At 36.6% G+C, this 22,662-nt stretch overlaps 1 protein-coding gene and 1 long non-coding RNA gene across 13 annotated transcripts in view; one reads left to right on the plus strand and one right to left on the minus strand.

The window, feature by feature from the left end:
- HEATR5A (HEAT repeat containing 5A) overlaps nucleotides 1-22,662 on the plus strand; it is a 104,451-nt gene that overhangs the window by 24,352 nt on the left and 57,437 nt on the right. For 10 of the 12 annotated variants that reach the window (XM_088829504.1, XM_088829502.1, XM_055418206.2 and 7 more), the window contains 9 exons: nucleotides 2,967-3,116; nucleotides 3,778-3,952; nucleotides 8,977-9,137; nucleotides 10,362-10,617; nucleotides 11,199-11,354; nucleotides 12,708-12,958; nucleotides 13,954-14,065; nucleotides 18,745-18,897; nucleotides 19,852-19,951. In XM_088829504.1, coding sequence (XP_088685630.1) covers nucleotides 2,967-3,116; nucleotides 3,778-3,952; nucleotides 8,977-9,137; nucleotides 10,362-10,617; nucleotides 11,199-11,354; nucleotides 12,708-12,958; nucleotides 13,954-14,065; nucleotides 18,745-18,897; nucleotides 19,852-19,951 — 1,514 coding nt within the window. The remainder of the gene's footprint in view (nucleotides 1-2,966; nucleotides 3,117-3,777; nucleotides 3,953-8,976; nucleotides 9,138-10,361; nucleotides 10,618-11,198; nucleotides 11,355-12,707; nucleotides 12,959-13,953; nucleotides 14,066-18,744; nucleotides 18,898-19,851; nucleotides 19,952-22,662) is intronic. The other 2 variants (XM_055418207.2, XM_055418209.2) reach the window with 1 other exon arrangement.
- LOC129550498 (uncharacterized) overlaps nucleotides 1-22,662 on the minus strand; it is a 74,378-nt gene that overhangs the window by 5,352 nt on the left and 46,364 nt on the right. The gene's annotated exons all lie outside the window — the stretch shown is intronic.

Genomic DNA, 22,662 nt, shown 5'->3' on the forward strand with positions numbered 1-22,662 from the left:
CTGCAGTCCGTGGGGTCGCTAAGGGTCGGACACGACTGAGCAACTTCACTTTCACTTTTCACTTTCACACATTGGAGAAGGAAATGGCAACCCACTCCAGTGTTCTTGCCTGGAGAATCCCAGGGACGGGGGAGCCTGGTGGGCTTCCGTCTGTGGGGTCACACAGAGTCGGACACGACTGAAGTGACTTAGCAGCAGCAGCAGCAGCAGTAAAGAGTGTGAAGGACAAGTTTGACTAGGACCCGGAAGACCTTTTCATCGCCAGGGGTGAATATATTCTCAGCCTTAGCCTCACTGATTGGTTGGTATCATTTACCATTGTGAAACACCCTTTTTAAGATACACTGTAATTTTTTGCCAACTAAAGTTTTACCAATCACATTGTGAGATTCAAGCATTTGTATGTTTGTATATCAAAAATTTTTAATCTATGGTCCCTCATATTTAAGGATAACTCAGCACCTTTAAATATTAAAAAAATCTTACTAGTTCTTATTCTTATATTACTTTGAAGAAGTCTAGAAAATTTGTAAAAATGCAGGCCTGTCACACACCTTTCTTTAACTACATCAGGATAAAACATGGAAAAATTCAAATATAAAATATGCCAAATTTTAAGAAGAATGTAACTGATTCTAGAACTTTATAGAGAAGTGAAATCCATAATATAAAACTGGTGAGAAAATCAACTCAGCAGATTATGTCTCAGCAGTAGTAGCTTTCACAAAAATTGAAGAAGATGATTAAGGAGGAGAGAATGTTAACATCCATAAACATGGTTTTATTTAAAAGGACGATTCTGTAAAAAGTTTTTTTTTACTGAAGTGTGTCCACGTTAAACTTTTTTTTTCTCTTAGCTCCATTGATAAATCTATACCTTTTAGGGCTCATGGTTAACAGAGAATTACTCTGTAAGTCTCAGAAAATTTTAAGTTCTTGCTAAGTATTTTATTATTGTTCCTCCACTTTATAACCTTTATGATTTAGTTGATTCATCAGTACCACAATGTTTTGGAAATATCGAAAGGGATTTACACCTTTGATACACACCCATAGTGACAAACAGTATTTGAAACTGGCAGTATTTGAAAAAAAAAGTTACATTTCCCATTCAGTTCCATTAGGACTCATTTTGTTATGTCCACCTATAATTACTCACTATTATTCTCCTTTGAACAAAAATTAATAACATTACTATGAAAATTATATTGATGTTAGCTTACCTATAGTAGCCTTAAATTCCTGAAATATATAAACAGGTACTATTTCTTGAGTGTTTACGGTGGGCTAGGCACTGTGGTGAATGATTTCCCCACAGGGGCTTATTTACTGGCTCTATGGGATTCATCTTATCCTTGTCTTATTTTTATTTATTTATTTTTGGCCATGGTATGTAGCATGTGGGATCTTAGTTCCTGGACCAGGGATTGAACCAGTGCCCCCTATAGTGGAAGCCCAGAGTCTTAACCACTCTACCACCAGGGAAGTACCTTATCTTCATTTTATAGTTGAAGAAATAAGTAAGAACAGCTTAAAGTCCCATCATTGCTAAGGTTCAGAGCCAGGGTTCACACCCAGATCTTTTAAAATCTAAATCCAGATTTTAAACGTCTGAGTTAAAATACTCAGGACAATAAATGATAAAAATATTCTGAACATTTACTGTGTGTCAGGCAACATTCTAAGTAGTTCAGTTCAGTCATTCAGATGTGTCCGACTCTTTGCGACCCTATGGACTGCAGTACCCCAGGCTTCCCTGTCCATCACCAACTCTTGGGGTTTACTCAAACGCATGTCCATTGAGTTGGTGATGCCATCCAACCATCTAATCCTCTGTCATCCCCTTCTCCTCCTGCCTTCGATCTTTACCAGCATCAGCGTCTTTTCAAATGAGTCAGTTCTTCACATCAGGTGGCCAAAGTATTGGAGTTTCATCTACAGCATCAGTCCTTCCAATGAATATTCAGGACTGATCTGCTTTAGGATGGACTGGTTGGATCTCCTTGCAGTCCAAGGGACTCTCAAGAGTCTTCTCCAGCACCACAGAGTCTTCTCCAAAAGCATCAGTTCTTCGGTACTCAGCTTTCTTTATAGTCCAACTCTCACATTCATACGTGACTACTGGAAAAACCATAGCTTTGACTAGATGAACCTTTGTTGGCAATGTAATTAATGTCTCTGCTTTTTAATATGCTGTCTAGGTTGGTCATCTTTTCTTCCAAAAAGTAAGCGTCTTTTAATTTCTTAGCGGCAGTCACCATCTGCAGTGATGATATGTAAAATTCATTTGATCCTCACAACAACCATTTAACAGATAAAGAAACAGATTTGCCCAAAGACATGTAGCTAGTAGGTGGCAGACCATGCACTCTTTCATGTTACCTCATTTATAACGACCATTTATTGAATGCTTAAGAACATGCAAGCTCTATGCCTGGTACTTCCATACAATTCCATTTAATCTGTATGTCAACCCTATGAAATTTATATTGTACTGAAGTCTAATATATATTCATACAAATAACACTTTAAAATAGTAAACACTGGGACTTCACTGGTGATCCATTGGTTAAGAATCTGCCTAGCAGTTCAGGGGACTCAGGTTTGATCCCTGGTCAGGGAACTAACATTCCGCATGCCATAGAGTGGCTAAGCCCTTGTGCCTTGACTACTGAACCTATGCCACAATTAGAGTATCCTCGTACCGCAATGAAAGATCTTCATGCCATAACGAAGACCTGATGCACACAAATACATAAGCTTTTTTTTTTAAAAGGAAGCATAAAAAAAATAGTAAACACTGTGTAAAATAGAAATTATTCATGTTTTTGAATGTCAGAATAGGTTGATTAGTTTGTGTAAAAATCCTACTGTTTCTCTAATATGTGAGATAAATTTCAATGTTCAGTGCTGTTTTTCACAGTGAATTTTTCTTCCTGATCCTTAAATTTTTTCCTCTTTGATAGTCACAAGGTCGTTATGAGATTATGCTGAGTCTGCAAAACATACTGAATGGACTGGGAGCTGCTGCTACCCCTTGCTACAGGGATGTTTATAAAGCTGCTAGATCTTGCTTAACAGATAGATCCATGGCTGTTCGTTGTGCTGCTGCAAAGGTAAAACAGTCTAATAAGCAGAATTTGTAAAAATTAGTATAAAGACAACTTAATCACTTAATCCCAGTGAAAAGGCTAGTAACAGCTACATGATCTTAGAGCTGCTACCTTGGTATTGAGGTGGGACTGTCTCGTTTTAAAGTATGAGGAAACCAAGGCTGCAAGGGTTATGTGAATTTCCCGGGGTTCTTAAAGTAGTGAGCAGCACATTGTCAGAAGTGGGGAGGTCAAGTTGTCAGACTCCTAAGTATTCCTTCCATTCCACTGTCCCTCCTCTCTATGGGTGTGTAAAATTTACCTGTATGGTTTGTGTTGTTTGAAAGTGACCTTTGTTTTTATCATACTTTCTTAACATAGTGGGTTAGACAGTTAAGTGTTTATGTTGGAATTAGTCTCATAATTGCTCAGAGCCAGCAGATAGCTTCTAAAGACATTTTTCATACCCCACTGAATTAGAAATGGGTCTTTGTGGACACATTGCTTTATATAGCGTAATTTTTATGGCTTTTTAGTAAGTATTCACTTGTCCCTGCAGCCATTATTTAGAGACTTTGGATTTGTGTATTCTTTTTGTTAGCTCTTGATAGGTTCAACTTATGTATATCTGAACCTGACATTTATATTTTGTTTTTCATTAATTTCTTTTTTCCCAATTGAATAGTGTCTCCTTGAACTTCAGAATGAGGCTGTCTTTATGTGGAGTACAGACCTGGACAGCGTGGCCACACTGTGTTTTAAATCTTTTGAAGGCTCCAATTATGATGTGCGGATTTCAGTTTCAAAGCTATTAGGCACGGTGTTGGCTAATGCCATAATTTCTAAACATGCAGGAGCAGGTAAATTTATGTAATTGTTTTCATAATGTCGTCTATAACTTTTTCACTGTTGACTTAAACAAACATACATAGCATTACTGCTACCCATTATTACTTCTGAAATTTCAAGAGGCAGAATATCATACAGATTTTAGTTCGGAAACATTCAAAGTCCTCAGAGTTCATATTAAAACAGTTCAGTGAAAGTTTGAGGAAAAACTTAAAAGAACTCTTAAATAAATATGCTTTGTTCAATCGTTGTCTTCCTCTACACCATGGCCTTTTATTTATTTTTTTTTTTGGTGTAAGTTAATTGTAGAGTGTTACTCAGTAAGAAATAAGATCTGATTCTTGAGAATTTTTTTTTAAGCAGCATGCATCTGATTACATGCATTTGGTTTGCCATCTTCTAGATTGGTATAAGGAGAAGGCAATGGCGACCCACTCCAGTACTCTTGCCTGGAAAATCCCATGGACGGAGGAGCCTCGTAGGCTGCAGTCCCTGGGGTCGCGAAGAGTCGGACACGACTGAGCGACTTCACTTTCACTTTTCACTTGCATGCATTGGAGAAGGAAATGGCAACCCACTCCAGCGTTCTTGCCTGGAGAATCCCAGGGTCGGGGGAGCCTGGTGGGCTGCTGTCTCTGGGGTCGCACAGAGTCGGACACGACTGAAGTGACTTAGCAGCAGCAGCAGCAGATTGGTATAAGGGAGCAATGATGTAAATAATTCCAAACAACAGATACTTGAAATTTGCTATATTTGGACAGTTTAGATAAGTTGCCAGGGATTTATGGAATCTTTTAAAGTTACTTCTTGAGAACTTAAGGTTCATATCTTAAGTGATACTTTTATTTCCCTTGTCCATTCATTGTCCCACTTTCCTGACTATTTTATACCTTCCTCTTCTATATTACTTTCATTTGATGGCCTGTCTTCCATAGGTTCCCCCTACTAAATCTACCACCTTCCAGCATGTATCTGCATATGCGCCACTGTTATCAAGACTTTTCCCCTGTTATCAAGATGAATTATCTTTTATTAAAGCCTTATGTTCAATATGTATTAGAGCTCATCCTCTCACCTGCTTGAAGACATAGCTGTAGGAAGTCTCCCCTCTCCTACATCAACTTTTCCCTTTCTTTTGGTTCATTCCCTATAAAACATGCTTTTCTCCCCCCTCTCATCTTTAAAATAATTTTTTTTTTCTTGTGTCTTCTCAGCCCACTGGAGCTGCATTTCTCTTGCCTTTGCAGCAGAGTTCCTCACAGGGGCTCTTGATACTCAGTTTTTAGTTTCTCTCTTCTTTGAAACCCACTTCAGTTAAGATTTTTCCCCAGTTGTCTCTCAAAAACTATTTTTGCTAAGGTCATCAATGACCTCCATGTTCATCATTTATTCAATAAGTAAACAAGTATTTATTGAGGATTTATAAAAGGCCATGAACTGTTCTCAGCATGTAAGAGGTGTTATTGAACAGAACAGATTAAAAGCTCCTAACCTTTGCAACTTCCATTCTAGTATTTAGTCACGCTAAGCCAGTGGGCAGTTCTCTGCTGTCTTACTTGACAGCAGCAGTCAGCTTTCAGCAACATTTAAATCAGTTGATCTTCCTCCTCATTCTCTTTTCACTTGCCTTTTAGGGCCTCATACTGCCTTGGTTTTCTTTCCTCCTCTGTAGAAATTCCTTTTCAGTCTTTAATGATTCCTTGTCTTCTCAGAGAAGACCCCCATTGCCTGGTCCTTGATCTTCTCCTCTTTACGTGGGCTCACTCTAGTGATCCCATCCAGTCTCTTAGCTTGAATACCATCTGTGCATCAGGGGTTCCTGGATTTACGTCTTTAGCCCACACTTCTCTCCTGGACACTGAACTCTCATGCCTACCTGACTGTTGGACATCTCTGTTTGAATGTTTGTTTGATGTTTTGACTTATCCCAAGTGAATGTTTGATTTCCCCTCCCCCATATATACACATACATACCTGCTCTCCTTGCAGTTGCAATCTTGCTAATCTAAGTTGATGACAGCTTCATCCCTGCAGGTGTTCAAGCAGCAGTTTGGAAAGTCACCTTGAATCATCTCTGTCACACTCAATACCTATTCTACTTACAATATTAAAACTATCTAGACTTGGGGCTCCATGGAGAAGTGGCTCATATGGTTGGGGCAATGACAGTCTGAGAATGAGCCCGGGACAACTTGTTGTGCCAAAAAAAATAAGGGATGTCCAATGGCCAGCTTTCTGAAGACACTTCCACTGGTCAAATCCAAGACAGTATTAGAATTAATAATGATAGAAATAGATTATAATATGTTAAATAAAAAAAGGAGTCTATGAGTCCGTAATGAAAATAAGTAAATAAAGGAGAAGGGAAAGGTCTTTTACAGTGGAATGCCAGCCAAAAAGTTTAGAAGTAATGAGTCATTATAGTAATAGTTTATGCAGATAAAGAGTCTTCAGTGCATTCTGAAATGGGTTAGAGTTTATTTATACTGTCTTAAAGTATCACTACACATTTGGCATAGTGATAATAAAGGGGAAAATGGTATTTCACAGTTGACGAGATTGACGGACACCTGATTCATGTATTCAAAGATAATACCAATATAGGGACAGACTGACACCAAACATGACATTCTTTCTGATATTATGTATGGAGAAATCTTACAGCATTACTTATGCAATTGAGAGCTTTTCTGTAACTACAACTAGCCATGTATGTAGGCTTCAAAAATGAGAAAGTGATAAGGAAGATATGGAAGCTAGGAGAAGGGTACATGAGAATTTATTTTACTCTTCTTGCAGCTTTTTTGTGATTTTGAAATTTTTTCTAATAAAAAAATTTAAAACTATATAAGTATGTATACCAAGACTCCTGTTGTAACTGCCTTGATCTAGCCTGTTTTAAGCTACCATCACCTCTTGGTTGTATTATTTTTCTTTTAATTTTTATTGGAGGCTAATTATTTTACAGTATTATCTTGGTTGTATTATTAAATCCTCCTAACGTTTTATTTTTTTCTACTTCTACCTTTGCCCCTCTATAGTCTTCTCTCAGCACAGAAGCAAAGTGACAGATGCTGTTACTGCTTTGCTTGAGGGTCTCCAGTGTCACCTCACTTTACTCACATTATTATAATGATTGACAAGGTCCTATATCTTCTGCTTTTGCACCATCCTCACACCCTGGCCTATCTCCTACCAGAGAACTTACTGCACATAAAAGATATCTGCTTTATTTTTTTGTGTGGCTTTTAATCACTGTCTGACATACTATTAATAGACACTTCATCATTTGTTATATTTATTCTTGTCTCTCCTTTCTAGAATTTATGATCTCTGAGGGCATGGATTTTGTACTGTTCACTAATGTTTCTTTCCTTGTACCAGTATAGATTTTCATTTGTTTCATCTTTAGGCTGAGAAGTTTATTTTTTGTTCATCTTGACTTGGATTCAGTTCAGTTCAGTCACTCAGTTGTGTCCGACTCTCTGTGACCCCATGAACCGCAGCATGCCAGGCCTCCCTGTCCATCACCAACTCCTGGAGTTTACCCAAACTCATGTCCATTGAGTCAGTGATGCCATCCAACCATCTCATCCTCTGTCGTCCCTTTCTCCCACCCTCAATCTTTCCCAGCATCAGGGTCTTTTCAAATGAATCAGCTCTTCGCATCAGGTGGCCAAAGTATTGGAGTTTCAACTTCAGCATCAGTCCTTCCAATGAACACCTAGGATTGATCTCCTTTAGGATGGACTGGTTGGATCTCCTTGCAGTCCACGGGACTCTCAAGAGTCTTCTTCAACACCACAGTTCAAAAACATCAATCCTTCTGCGCTCATTTTTCTTTATAGTCCAACTCTCACATCGATACATGACTACTGGAAAAACCATAGCCTTGACTAGACGTACCTTTGTTGACAAAGTAATGTCTCTGCTTTTTAATATGCTGTCTAAGTTGGTCATAACTTTCCTCCCACGGAGTAAGCATCTTTTAATTTCATGGCTGCATCAGCATCCGCAGTGGTTTTGGAGCCCAGAAAAATAAAGTCAGCCACTGTTTCCACTGTTTCCCCATCTATTTGCCATGAAGTGATGGAACCGGATGTCATGATCTTAGTTTTCTGAATGTTGACTTGGATTAACATAAGTTTATTTTGCCACTGCCTATGACTTACGTTGGTAATGAGGATCAGAGCTTATGACCATCATTTTTTCAGAAGAATGAAAGGGTGAAAATGTTTTTTTTTTTTCTTTTTTTTAGAAGGAGATACAGGGAGAAGCTCAACTGTGTCAAACTGCAGACAAACTTAAAACATTTTGCCTAGCTAGTCTCTTAATTATTGTAGCCTAAGGATTGACTGAGAAGTTTTAGTAAATATTAGCTTTGGTTTCTTTAGAGACTGAGGATGTAACAAAAGTTGTAATTGAGAATTTTTAAAAAACATGATGTGGTTACTTTATATAAGTTTTGTTAAGAGTTATAGAGCATTTAGAAAGATAAAGTTATGATTTTTGGTCTTTTTAGTATTTCAAAAGAATTTTCAAAGTGTTGTAGAGTGTTTTCTATTTGTTTATTTGATTGTGCCAGGTCTTAGTTGCGGCATGTGGGATCTAGTTCCCTAACCAGGGATTGAACTTGGACCGCCTGCACTGGGAGCATGGAGTCTTAGCCACTGGACCACCGGAGAAGTCCTTATAGCATTTTCACTCTTGGAGAACTAGGGCAGTTTATTTATGTTTCCCCTTGTTTTAGAAGACTGTTAGCCTTTAACTTGAGCGCAAGAGAGCAGTAGGTCATAATCTCAAAGTGCCATAGACTTTAAGATGTCATTGACATGATACATCAGAGTCCATTATGATTTGGCCTCTGAACACTTTTGTGACTTTATGTGTTACTGTGTGTAATGTCCTGTAAATTCTGCCTTTTGTTTGGATTTTTAGTTTTATTTTTCTTTCTGTTAACATACTGTTCAAGATTATGCATTAAAATTTAGTCTGTAAAACAAAATTACATGTTTTGTTTTGTTCTTTGTTATAGCAGCCTCACGTCAGAGCATTCGCAGAGTATCACTGGAGGATGTTCTGGAGTTACTAGGAACAGGGTTTCTACGTGGGAGTTCAGGATTTCTTCGAGCCAGTGGAGATATGCTGAAAGGAACCAGTTCAGTCAGTAGGGATGTTCGAGTTGGAGTTACTCAGGTTAGAATCACAAACTAGTATCTAAATGTAATTCTCACCTGCCCATGATGAAAGTTTTAGTATCTGACTCCAGGCAGAAGTGATACTGTGCCAGGTCATCACTTATGCTCTCATGTTTATAAATAGATGTGGTGAGGCCAAATACTTTATAAAAAAGCTAGATTATAGGTAAGAGAAACCTGTTTATACAAAGCCAGCTAAATAGGCGATTGCAGTGTATTTTCAGTTCGTAATAATGGGAGATTTGTTTATTTCCTTTGAAACATAAACATTTTTTTGTTTGTTTCCAGGCCTTCGGCTTCCATGTGTCTTGTGTTTTCACATGTTTTCCTTTGTGTTTTTGTGTGCTTATAGAGTTCAAATTTAAGCTGTTAAGTACATAAAATTCAGCATGGGCAATATTATATTTCTATCTTATATGGTTTCTACTTCTAAATAAAGATTACAGAATTGTAATTTCCTTAAGAGCTTAAATTCTTGGTCCTAAACAAAACTTAAAAAGCTAAACCTTGGGAAAAGGGTCTTTGAATAAGAGAATATAGAGGTCTTTGCATTCTTTCTTTGAATTTTCTTATTTTCTAAATGCCATTGTGGTTCAAACCAAACACACACATATAAATTTTTTTAATTCACATATAATCCTCATTGTTTTATACTGTATGATATTAGAGTTCATGAAAATATAAAATGTCTCAGCATAACTATAAACTGTTTTTTAAAAACAGATTACATGAGATAACTACTCTCTGTATCTCTAGAGTAAGGCAAACCATTAGCTAAAGAATAGTGATTCATCACTATAAACTTTTTTTTCTGGTTTCTAGAACTGAATTCCCTTAGAGTTATGGCATTAGACTATAGTTAATTCTTACAGTGTGTTTATTTGTTTGATTTGGGTTTTCTTCTTCAGAATGTTAAAGAGCTTGAATGCTTTGTTCAGAAAAGTCACAGGCATGTTTTACTGACTAGCTAGCTATGCTGGCTGTCCTGAAACCTTGCAGTCTGACCAAAATAAAACACAGGCAGCATAAATGAAATCTCAGCTGAAAGACTAGGTATTTAAATTTTGGCTTAACAAGCAAAAAATTGTTCAATATTTATAGAGCTAAAGTGGCTACATAAATGAGGAAAAACTAAAATATTAATAAATACTGCATATTTCATGGAAGACATTAATATAGAATTTATTTCATTTTGAAGATAAAACTCATTTCTATTTTTTAGGCTTATGTGGTGTTTATTTCAACACTAGGAGGAGCATGGCTAGAGAAAAATTTTGCTGCCTTCCTTTCTCATATCCTAAGCCTGGTTTCACAGTCGCACCCTAAGGCCACCCAAACTCAGATTGATGCTGTCTGCAGTCGCCGTTGTGTTTCATTTATCCTTCGAGCTACTGTTGGAGGCCTTCTTGGAGAAAAGGCTCAAATTGCTGCTGCTAAGGATATTTGCCAGGCTATCTGGAAGTTAAAGAAAGTTATGGGTATGGATCTCCTAAGACAGTCTGTTTTAAAACAGTGCTAAAGAAATTGTCCCTCTGGAAAAGCTGGCCTGGTATATAATTATGTTAATACAAAAGAAGCTACTTTTATAATACAGGTCAGTTTTTTCAGAGTAGAGCAGTCTGTGATAGATGAGACATAAATTATCTAACTTGATAAGAAATGTTATATAGATGTCCTGATCTTAGAGGATGGTTCCTTAGAATTCATAGTCTTTCTATACAAGTTAAGATACATTCTCTTTAAAACAGTTAGTTCATCTCAGTTGTTCTACTGTCCGAAGTCCACTCTGCTTATGGAGTTCTCCTTTTCAGGGCCACTTGCTAAAAGAGTGATAAGGCATGTATAATCAGGTTGCTTGAACTAAATTGGTTAAATTAGTTCAATTCTTTCTCTGTAGATGCAAGTCCCATTTTAGTATTTTAGTTACTGCCTCAAGGATTTCATATATATCAAGTGGAGGTATATTTTTACCTTTTTATGTTTCTACTCCTAATACCTATTGCCTGTAATACATTTTAATAAAACAGTGATGCCTAGTTAATTTTCCTATTTCTATCAGATGCTGTAATGAGTGATGGTAATTTGGAAACCCGGCTTGGCTCTGCAGATGTAGCTGCCAGCCAGCACATGCTGGTGTGTGCTTTACAGGAACTTGGAAATCTCATACACAGTCTTGGCACCACAGCTGCACCTTTGTTACAGGATTCAAGTGCAGGTATCTGTTGTTTGTGACTAGTCTGAATACTTTGTTTTTACTTTTCCTTTTAGGCAACTTTAAGAAAGAAAAGCTCCTTCATATCACTCATTTATTATAGATTTATTAGGGTCATTTTACAAAATATATATAATCAAGATTATATAAAATATGTATATATTTGATTTTTTTTTTCTTTTAGCTTTTGTAGCTAAAGGTTGTTCTCTAGGTCTCTTCTTTATTCTAACCCCCTTTCTGGAGATATTTAAGATAACATGGAAAAATGTAGAAGTAATCCTGAACTTGTATCTTTCATCTGCATTGAAAGTATTAGTTTCTATATGGTACATGTAATTTACCTCCTCAAAGGTGTAAGCATTCTCTTTTCTTTCTCTTTGAAAATTAATGAGAGATAATTCACATACTATAAAATTCACCGGTTTAAAGTACAAAGTTCAGTGGTTTCGGCGTACTCACAACGTGGTACAAACACCACCACTGTCTAATTCCAGAAAGTTTTCATCACCTCAATAAGTCCTAAATGACCCATTAGCAGTTATTTTGCATTTCCTCTCCTACAGCCCTGATAACCACTAATCTATTTTCTGTCTCTATGGATTTGTCTTTTCTGGATGAGATTTATTATAAATAGAATCATATAGCGTGTGGCATTTTGTGACAGGCTTCTGTTATGTAATTACTATCTAAAATCATCTTTAATGGCTTTTGTCCTTTGACTGTGATACACAGTTCCTGCTGGCTAGAGCTTACATTATATTTGGTTTGTATGCAATTTATTGTAGGGCATATATTGGGTAGGTAGCAGTCAACATGAACTGTTACATGTTATGATGAAGGTATATGTCGAATTGTAGCAGTACAGACTTTCTCCTTACTGGTGGTAGCATTTGCATTTCACTATCTTCATAGTGGTTTAGTAGCCTTCTGGGACCTAGTGAAGCCTTGATTTTGTTCAGCGTTTTGTTCTCAGGTAAGAGCAATATGGTGGATAGGGAGAATACTAATTACATAGATAAATATTCCAGAAAGGACTTAAAAGGAGGTTGACCTAAGATGTGACATTAAATTAATTAATTAATGATCTCAGATCAAGTAAGCAGAACATTGGCTTATTTAGGAAATAAAACTTTTGTCTACTGACTTAATTTAAGCCAATTTTCATATGATGTATTAGTAGAAGTAATTCTTGGGTACAAAAAATTATAATTATGTATCGCTTAATTTTTAAAATTCTGACTGGCTTTTGATAAAGATAATATATTTTAAATCCATGTGGCCGCTTACTCTTTTGGCTGTTTGATGACAATTTTATTTCTGTAGCTGAGTCATTGTTTGTTTATTCCATCCTTGCAGGCATCCTTGACAATGTCATTTCAGTTACTCTTCATCCTAGCATTTCCGTTCGACTAGCAGCCGCGTGGTGTCTATGCTGCATTGCTGTGGCACTGCCTTCCTACCTCACACCACTCTTAGATCGTTGCCTCGAAAGGCTTACTGTGCTTAAGTCTTCACCTGAAGCTGTGACTGGCTTTAGTTTTGCTGTGGCAGCTCTGCTTGGAGCAGTGAAACATTGTCCTCTAGGAATTCCTCATGGAAAGGGCAAGGTAATGGCTTCATTCTTCACATATGATGGTGACATTTCAAGCGTTTCCTAAAAACCATCATTGTCTTCTTGTGTGTCACCCAGTAAGAACCATTCAAGACAGGTTTCTGAGCTATCAGCTATACTACTACTTACTGTTAAGTATCATTAATGTAAAAACTGTGAAAAATGAAGGGATGGTTACAAATATCATACCCACACTTAAACAGAAGTTGGTTTTAGTGCCTTTTGCTAGAAATACCTCCAGTTAGTAAGATACTTTGTTCCTGAAGGCTTTTTTCTTTTTTTTGATTATATATTCAGCTCTGCCATTCCCTTCTCCAGGCTATCTTCCCGATGAAGGGATCAAACCTAGGTCTCCCTCACTGCAGGCAGATTCTTCACCATCTCAGCCACCAGAGAAGCCCATATGTACTCTATAAGTGTACATTATCCATATATGTGAAATAGCCTGTTTCTCCCTTCTTTTGTTTTAAAACACTATTTCTTAGACTTTTAAAATATAACATTTTAAATTAATCCCACTTTACTGTGAAACTGGTTCATTGTGAAATTACTGAATACTTTTAACTATGGTTATATAGTATACCACCTCTGGAAAGACTGTTATCAGCCACAGTAGTGTGCAGAATTTTAAAATGAGTTTCCTGTAATCAAATTTTCTATAAACTAAAAGTCAATTCAAATTTTAGACAGCTTGAACAGTTGTACAATGTTTTCACATAGCTACAAAGAATTATAGGGTTGCTGTGTACAGAATTAGGGTTGCTGTGTACAGTCTAATATACCAGTGGTTATCCTGGGAACCTTTTCTTCATTTCCTTTATGACATTGTCCTATGGTATAGTGTATGTGAATGATTATCTTTTATCATGTACTTTTATTATGTGTAAGAATTAATTTTTCAAGAGATTGTTATTATTAGTTGCTACCATTTGTCAGGTTACCTATAAACTGATACACTTGTTTTTACCTTGTTCTTCTATACATCAATAGATTATTATGGCGTTAGCAGAGGATTTGCTGTGTTCTGCTGCTCAAAACAGTCGTCTTTCAGCTCAGCGCACACAGGCCGGATGGCTGTTGATTGCTGCACTGATGACCTTAGGTAACAGTTTTGTAGAGGGCTTACAAAACTACAAACTATGTGGGGGTTTCTGAATATAAATATTCTAATGTATGATTTGATAAGACTAACTTAAAGTTGGATATATACCAGAATTTAAATATTGATATAAAAATTTTTCTCCTAGCAGTCACCTTAAGAAACCATATACTTATTTTATCTAATTCTCAGAATGTTTTCAGATGTCCTTATTTGAAATTCTCTTTTAAGACCAGTTTATGAGCCTTAGGTAGGATAAGCCAATTTGATCAGCTTTCACACTTAACTCTGGTTTTTCCAAAAATCATTCATATCTATCTTCATGAAAAAAATTTTTCCACAGTTTAAAGATAGGCAAGAGAACATATGATAGCCCATGAATCCAGTTCTGTTGTAATTGTTCTGAGAATTGGTGACACTAATAAAGTGATAACATTGATGAGGATAGGGCACGTTTAAATTATATTTATTAAAAAATTAGTAATTATTTTATGATCATGACTATTATATTTACATCTAATAACTTTAAAACTCAGTTTTATGACTTTATTAAAGCTATACTCTAATTTTCTTTTTATAGTTGTTTGGTTTAGTTTTAGGATATAAAACTTGATGGGTTTGACCAGCAAACCATTTTGACACCTCTGAAGTAATATGATCTAAAAGTAATATGATCTAAATATGATCTAAAATAAGCCATCATAAATGAAGAGCCACTTTAAGTAATGTTTTTGAGGTGATTAAAAAGACTTATTGGACTACATCAGAGTTCAGCCTGTGTGCCAAATCTGGCTTGCCACCTGTTTCATACAGCCCATTAGCTAAGAATGGTTTTTATGTTTTTCATAGTTTGAAAACAAAAATAGAGTGTTTTGTGATACATGAGAAATATATAAAAGTCAGTTTTCAGTGTGCATAAATAAACTTTTGTTAAATACAACCAACATTGTTAGTTTACATATTGTTCCTAATGTTCAGGCCCTGCAGTGGCAGAATTGAGTAACTGCAGCAGAGACGGTATGGCTTTCAAAGCCAAAAATGTTTACTCTCTGGGCCTTAATAGAACTGCTTGTTGGCATCTGACATAGACAATGATTTCACAATGTGATGGTAATAATGTAGTCAAACTTTTATTTACTTTTGTCTAGGTGTTTTTTGCCTGCTGTATTGATTATTCTTGGTTAATTAAAGGAGAAAATAAGCTAATAAGTATAAGGTTTTAATGAACAAAAGCTTTCAAAACAGGGTAATCCCATTGGAAGAAGACTACAAGAGAGCCTCTATATAAGGGATTAGGGCATCCTGTTTTGTGCATATTCATATTCAACATACCAAAAGGATAAAAAAAATTAATGTTTTTCAATTGTTTTCTTGGGCTTTTTAAAAAAATACATTATTCTTTCACTTTATTCTCTTTTTAGAATGTGTTACTGTCCTAATTTCAAAGATGAGTGAGATTTTGGTTTTAGGTATCATTATAAACTCACAGATCTTGTGTATTTATGTATTTCAGTCCATTGCAGTCATTATTCCTTTGATCCTCAAATTGTCTTTGGGAGCCCCTGCTAGTTGGTTCCTATGTCCTTTGTTGTTTTTTTTTTTAATTTTTGGTTGCACTGGGTCTTTGTTGCTGTGCGAGGGCTTTCTCTACTTGCAGCAGGTGGGGGCTACTCTCTACTTGTGGTTCATGGGCTTCTCATCACAGCGGCTCTCAATTGCACAACACAGGTTCTAGGTGCATGGGCTTCAGTAGTTGCAGCCCATGAGGTCAGTAGTTGTGGTGCACAGGCACAGTAGTTCTTCCATGGCATGTGCAGTCTTCCTCAACCAGGGATCGAACCCATGTCCCCTGAATTTGCAGGTGGATTCGTATCCACTGTACCACCTGGGAAGGCCCCCTGTGTCCTTTTAACATGAACCTAATGTTCTTTTGATAACATCTTTATTTTTGACATGGCAAGATGTCTCAGTTTTTACATCATAATTTCTGCTTCAGCTTACAACAAGTTGTTTCTCCAAGGAGCTCTGATTATATTTGGTGGAGTGGAATTTAGGTGACAGTCTGTATGTTGTCACCCTGCTTATTTAATTTATATGCAGAGTACATCATGAGAAACGCTGGGCTGGAGGAAGCACAAGCTGGAATCAAGATTGCCGGGAGAAATATCAATAACCTCGGATATGCAGATGACACCACCCTTATGGCAGAAAGTGAAGAAGAACTAAAGAGCCTCTTGATGAAAGTGAAAGAGGAGAGTGAAAAAGTTGGCTTAAAGCTCAACATTCAGAAAACTAAGATCATGGCATCCAGTCCCATCACTTCATGGCAAATAGATGGGGAAAACCGTGGAAATAGTGGCTGACTATATTTTTCTGGGCTCCAAAATCACTGCAGATGGTGATTGCAGCCATGAAATTAAAAGACGCTTACTCCTTGGAAGGAAAGTTATGACTAACCTAGATAGCATATTAAAAAGCAGAGACATTACTTTGCCAACCAAGGTCCGTCTAGTCAAGGCTATGGTTTTTCCTGTGGTCATGTATGGATGTGAGAGTTGGACTGTGAAGAAAGATGAGCACCAAAGAATTGATGGTTTTGAACTGTGGTGTTGGAGAAGACTCTTGAGAGTCCTTTGCACTGCAAGGAGATCAGTCCTGGGTGTTCATTGGTAGGACTGATTTTGAAGCTGAAACTCCAATACTTTGACCACCTGATCTGAAGAGCTGACTCATTTGAAAAGACCCTGATGCTGGGAAAGATTGAGGGCAGGAGGAGAAGGGGACGACAGAGGTTGAGATGGTTGGATGGCATCATCGACTCAATGGACATGGGTTTGGGTGGACTTCGGGAGTTGGTGATGGACAGGGAGGCCTGGCATGCTGCGGTTCATGGGGTCACAAAGAGTCGGACACGACTGACCGACTGAACTGAACTGAACTGAGTGCTTTATTGATTTTTGCCTGGCAGTTTTAACACTTCTTTTGCATTTTCAGCATTTCCTTCATCGTTTATAGTTTTCATTGTTATTTTTAATATATTCATTGTTCTGAACAAACCTCAACTCAGGTAGACCACATTTATATCCAGTTCTTAAATGTGAACATTTTTAACCCCTTTTGCTACACTTCAATTTCTCTGATGCCATATTAGTGCCTTTGATTCAATTGCAGGCATCTCCATGTATGTTTGGTTTTTGTTAGATCCAGTGTTATTCTTGGTGTGAATAAACTTAGTCTTATTTAACTTTGTAATTACTATAAACTCACGTTTATTAACTTACAGTTCTGAAGTGTTTTTACATACATAAATAAATACATAAAGTGTAATTACTATAAACTCACGTTTATTAACTTACACTTCTGAAGTGTATTTACATACATAAATAAATACATAAATACATAAAGTGTATTTACATACACTTCTGAAATAAATTATCCTCATACCTCTCTGAAAAGTGATGCTACTTTGTTCACTGTTGAGTTAGTGAGATATCTTAAGGGCAAATACTATTAAGCTTTTTGTTAACTGTGGATATTCCAGTGACAGCATACCTACTTTGTTTTTTGGTGTCTGATTAAATTTTGCATTCAGAATTTTCTGTTTTCCCACAGACCACTTTATATGAGTGTGCCTGTGTGCACACTCACAGAAACCTTTTAAAGTCACTTATTCCTAATTGCCTTACTCCTATTTCCTTATTTTATCCCAGTCCTAGGATGTTTTAATTATTACTTCATCAAAGAAAGTAATGAGTAAGGAGTGAATATGGCTTATTTTACTGTTTTCAGTTTATAAATGTTGCTCTGAAATCTTTAAAAAAAAAATTTGCCTTTGGATTTAATCATGTCTGATTTTTGACCTGGAGTAAGTTGCTATCAAAAGTTAGAATTAGGGTACTTCCCTGATGATCCAGTGGTTAAGACTCTGAGCTCCTAGTGCAGGTGGCCCTGGGATTGATCCTTCATCAGGAATCTGGATCCCACGTGCCACAGCTAAGACCTAACACAGCCAAATAAATATTTTTTTTTAAAAGAATTACTCTCAGGATACAGTGTTATTTGTTACCACGACAATAGTACTTTGCATTTATGCAGGTACATTAGATTTTTAGGCTTAATTTAAAGTGCATTCTGTTGTTTGGCTCCGGACAGATCTTTGGAGATAAACAGTGCAGGTTGTTCCAGCTTCATTTTACAGTTCGAAGAAATTGAGGCTTAAAGAGGTCACAGCAGTAGTAGAAGAGCAGACACCAGAGCGCAGACTTTGCTGTCAGTTCCTTGTTTTTCCTCTCTCTACTCCAGCGCTTTAAGATAGTCACTGACCCAGTAGTACATTCGTTGGAACCAGAGGGACGAAGTAATCCAGCAGTGAGTGAAGTGAAGTGAAGTTGCTCAGTCGTGTCCAACTCTTTGCGACCCCATGGACACCAGGCTCCTCGGTCCATGGGATTTTCTAGGCAAGAGTACTGGAGTGGGTTGCCATTTCCTTCTCCAGGAAATCTTCCCGACCCAGGGATCAAACCCAGGTCTCCCGCATTGTAGACAGAGGCTTTACTGTCTGAGCTACCAGGGAAGTCCAATCCAGCAGTAGTGGATTAAAATATGTTTCTTTTAAAAGGGAAGGGTTTTAAAGAGTAACCACCTCGGGTTCTTGTGCCAGTGACAGGTTGAATAAATTACAGGTCCTGCATTTGTCAGTCATCACCTTGCTCGAGTACTGCTCTTGTGGAAGTGTGTCTTCCCAGTGTCTCCTAAAGATCTAGAAACGGAGAAGAGCCGAGGAGACTCCTTCACATGGCAGGTAACCTTGGAAGGACGCGCTGGCGCTCTCTGTGGTAGGTTGAGTTTAGTTTTTCTCTCCCTTTTCTCTGGCTTTTTCCATCTTTTAACTTCACATATACTTGTATGTTTTAACTTGAGGGGGAGAATCTGCTTCCGGTGATTTTTGTTATTGAAATAATTGATTTGTTGGCAATTATTATAACAGAAGTATGATATAAAAAAACAAATTTAAGCATTCTTCTCTTTGGGATATTTTATTATAATGATCTACTTGAGAAATGTCAAGATTGCTTTATGTTAAGTGGGCATTCATTTCTATTTTCAGAAAAACTAGAGTTGAAGTTATTATCGACTAAGTATAGTTTCTTTTTAGCTTTTTATATATATGGTTCCCTTCTACAACACATAGAACATTAAAAATAGTATCCACTTTGAAAATTTGAGCTAAGGAAAAGACATGGAAACACAGACTTTATTCTGAAGCACATTTTCTTAAAAAAACATCTTTTTTAAGAGTAAAAATGACATGAATCAACAAAACCAAAATTAATGCTTCCTTGAAACTGAGTCTAAATTTTAAATATTCACTTATTTCTATATATGTGATAACTCCTTATGAAAACTTGTATGTTTCAAGTAACATCTGTAAAACCTAACATGCTGACTTAAAAGTCAACCAGGTTCCTCAGAACTAGCGTTGAATTGGTAGACTTGAAGGTCTACTTCTGAGTTTAAGGGCTGAGTAAAACCCCAAGAAAGCAACAATTTGTTGATTTGGTTTTTGGTCTCTTTTAGTAATTCTAGGAAGTTTGATTTGTTTTTTTTTGTTTGTTTTTTCAGTTTCACTGGAAGTAGAAGATACTAGGTTCCTTTTTACTGGAATTTCAAGAATTTTTTTGGTTTTCACACATTTCTTCTTAAAAAAATGTGAATGCTGTACAAAAATTGAATGCTTTTTTTCATGCTTCATTACATTCTGCTAAGTAAAGGTCTGTTCTGTTTTTCAGCTATCAAGAGCTTTGTTGCCCACTGCGGTGATCTCCTTACTGAGGAAGTAATTCAGCATCTTCTTCCACCACTTCCTTGTGCTGTGGATTTGCTAACTCAGTAAGGATCCGCTATTTAGATTTGATATAGGTTTTTAATAGCAATCAGTTACCTGCTGGTTATGTAATATTTTATGAAGTACATTAATGAGGCCAAGTTTCTATAGTTGGTGAATGATTTTCCATTTGTAGAGGAAGGCAAACATTTAGTTACATGATTTTTTTAGGGTAGGATCTTGAAAAATGCATATTAAAAGGGAAGGAAAGTTACTTGGTGGATAATGTATCTTCCATACAGTCAGATTTAACCAAGAAAGTAAATATTAAACCTGTTAATCTTTTCAGGTATGTGTTTTATTGGCTTGTTAGTGCTGTTCTGTGTTCTTAAGAACCAGATGCTTGCTAGCAGTTTCAGTTTTTTGTTGTTCATATTTTTCATGTTTGATTTATATATTTTTAAATATAATTTATGTCATGGTCACTAATAATTTCCCAATTAATGAAATGCACAGTTCAGGGAAAGACTTTCCAAAAAGTGTTTAATAATACATTTTATGTATGTGGAAAAATACATGTGCAACTTCCTGTGAAACTATAATTATTTTAAAGTAAAAAGCTGAAGAAAATTCTAAAATAAGAAAAATACAGTTCAGATTATGGCTTATGAAGCATAACAGTAAAGTGAACCCCTGTGAGTTCAGCACAGTTGGCACAGAGGTTAATGAATGTTTGCGGTAGCAGACTAGAGAGTAAATATTTTAGGCTTTTCAGTCCAGACGGTCTCGGTCTCACCTGCTCAGTTCTGTTGTTGTAGCTTAAGAGCAATCATAGCTCATCTGTGAATGAGTGAATGTGGCTGTGTTCCAGTAAAACTTTATTAATAATAAGGGGAGTGGGCCCAAATTAGCTATCCCTGGACTAGAACACTGATAATTTTTGAAGTTTATCTGTGTGCTCCATTTTAATGCCATTCTTTCTGCCCTACTTTAGAGGTAATCACTATCCTGAATTTTAGAGTTGTCATTTTCTTGCATTTTTCAAAAGTGTATCACATACATGTTTCCCTAAACAGTTACTTGTTTAGTTTTGCTTGGTTTTGGTCAGGCAGATGGTATCATATTGTTTCTGAGGCTTAACTTGCTTTACTCAACGTATTTCTAAACTTCCTCTACATGCAAGTATGTTCTTGTTGGTTGCTGTTTAATATTTAATTGACTATATGGCAACTTGCCTTCCTGTTCAATGAAATAAGCAAACTATTTTCCAAAATTTTTTCATATGTATATCCATAGTAAATGGGAGTACCCTTCAGTCTACTTCTTCACCAGTACTACTCAGATATCAACTCTTGTTTAATCCAGTAGGTGTAGATTGGTATCTCGTTATGATGTTGTATGTATCTGGTTCCCGATGCTCTAAGTGTCATACTGTATGTTTATTGTTCCTCACTATTTCTATGAAATCCCTCTCATGCATATATTTACCTATTTTTAGGTAAAATAATGATTTGATTAACAGACATTCTTTTTTATTCTTGGCTGCGCCACAAGTCTTGTGGAATCTTAAGTTCCCTGACCAGGGATCGAACCTGGGCCCTGCAGACATTCTTAATTTAAATGTCAGATTTATCAGTCTTTTACTTCTTGGTTAGTACTTCCTGTCTTTTGATTTATAAAATATTCCTGCATGTTATAAAGATACTTTTTTTATTTCTCCCTAAAATGTTTGAGGTTTTTGTCTTTCACATTTGTGTTTAATCCATCTGGAATTTATTTTTGTGTTTGGAATGACACGGGGTTCCAGTTTCATTCTTTGTTGATATGGATAACACATTGTCCCATACTTTACTAAAGAAATCCACACTTCCTCTCTCTGGGAAATACCAGAGCATGGTCTGCTTCTGTATTTTCTTACCATATTCTGTTGATGTGTTTGCCCATTTCTGTGCCCATACTACATTGTCTTTATAATAATAATAAATTTTAGTGTCTGTTAGGGCAGACATTTTAGCCTTTTTCAACTGTAGGCATAATTTGGCCTTTTTGCAGCTTTGATTATCTCCTGTTGAAATTTTAATTGGAGTTAAATTGAATCTTAATAGGTAAATGTTAAACTTGATAAACTTGAATAGATAAACTTGAAGAAGATTGACATTTTTATAATATGCATAAACATAATACCTCTACTATTGTTGAGGTTGTTACAAAGTATAAAATTTTTCTATGTGAAAGTCTTATATGTCTTTAAAAAATGTATTGCTAGCTAGTTCAGTTCAGTCGCTTAGTTGTGTCCGACTCTCTGCTACCCCATGAATCACAGCACACCAGACCTCCCTGTCCATCACCAACTCCTGGAGTTCACTCAAACTCATGTCCATCAAGTCACTGATGCCATCCAGCCATCTCATTCTCTGTCGTCCCCTTCTCTTCCCGCCCCCAGTCCCTCCCAGCATCAGAGTCTTTTCCAGTGAGTCAACTTGTCACATGAGGTGGCCAAAGTATTGGAGTTTCAGCTTTAGCATCAGTCCTTCCAATGAACACCCAGGATTGATCTCCTTTAGAATGGACTGGTTGGATCTCCTTGCAGTCTAAGGGACTCTGCTAGTTACTTCTTATTTTTCTTTGTAGTTATTAAATAAGTAGGTGGGAGTATGTATCTGTCTGTGTAATCTCTTTATTGCTAGCGTATTAAAAAATATAATTGACCTTATATCCAGCCACCTTGCCAAACTTTCCTATATCAAGCGTTTGTAGATTCTTTAGGATTTCTCCC

Source organism: Moschus berezovskii, chromosome 21 (assembly GCF_049115385.1).
Source record: "Moschus berezovskii isolate FMDL1 chromosome 21, NW_MosBer_1.0, whole genome shotgun sequence".
Lineage (NCBI taxonomy): Eukaryota > Metazoa > Chordata > Mammalia > Artiodactyla > Moschidae > Moschus > Moschus berezovskii.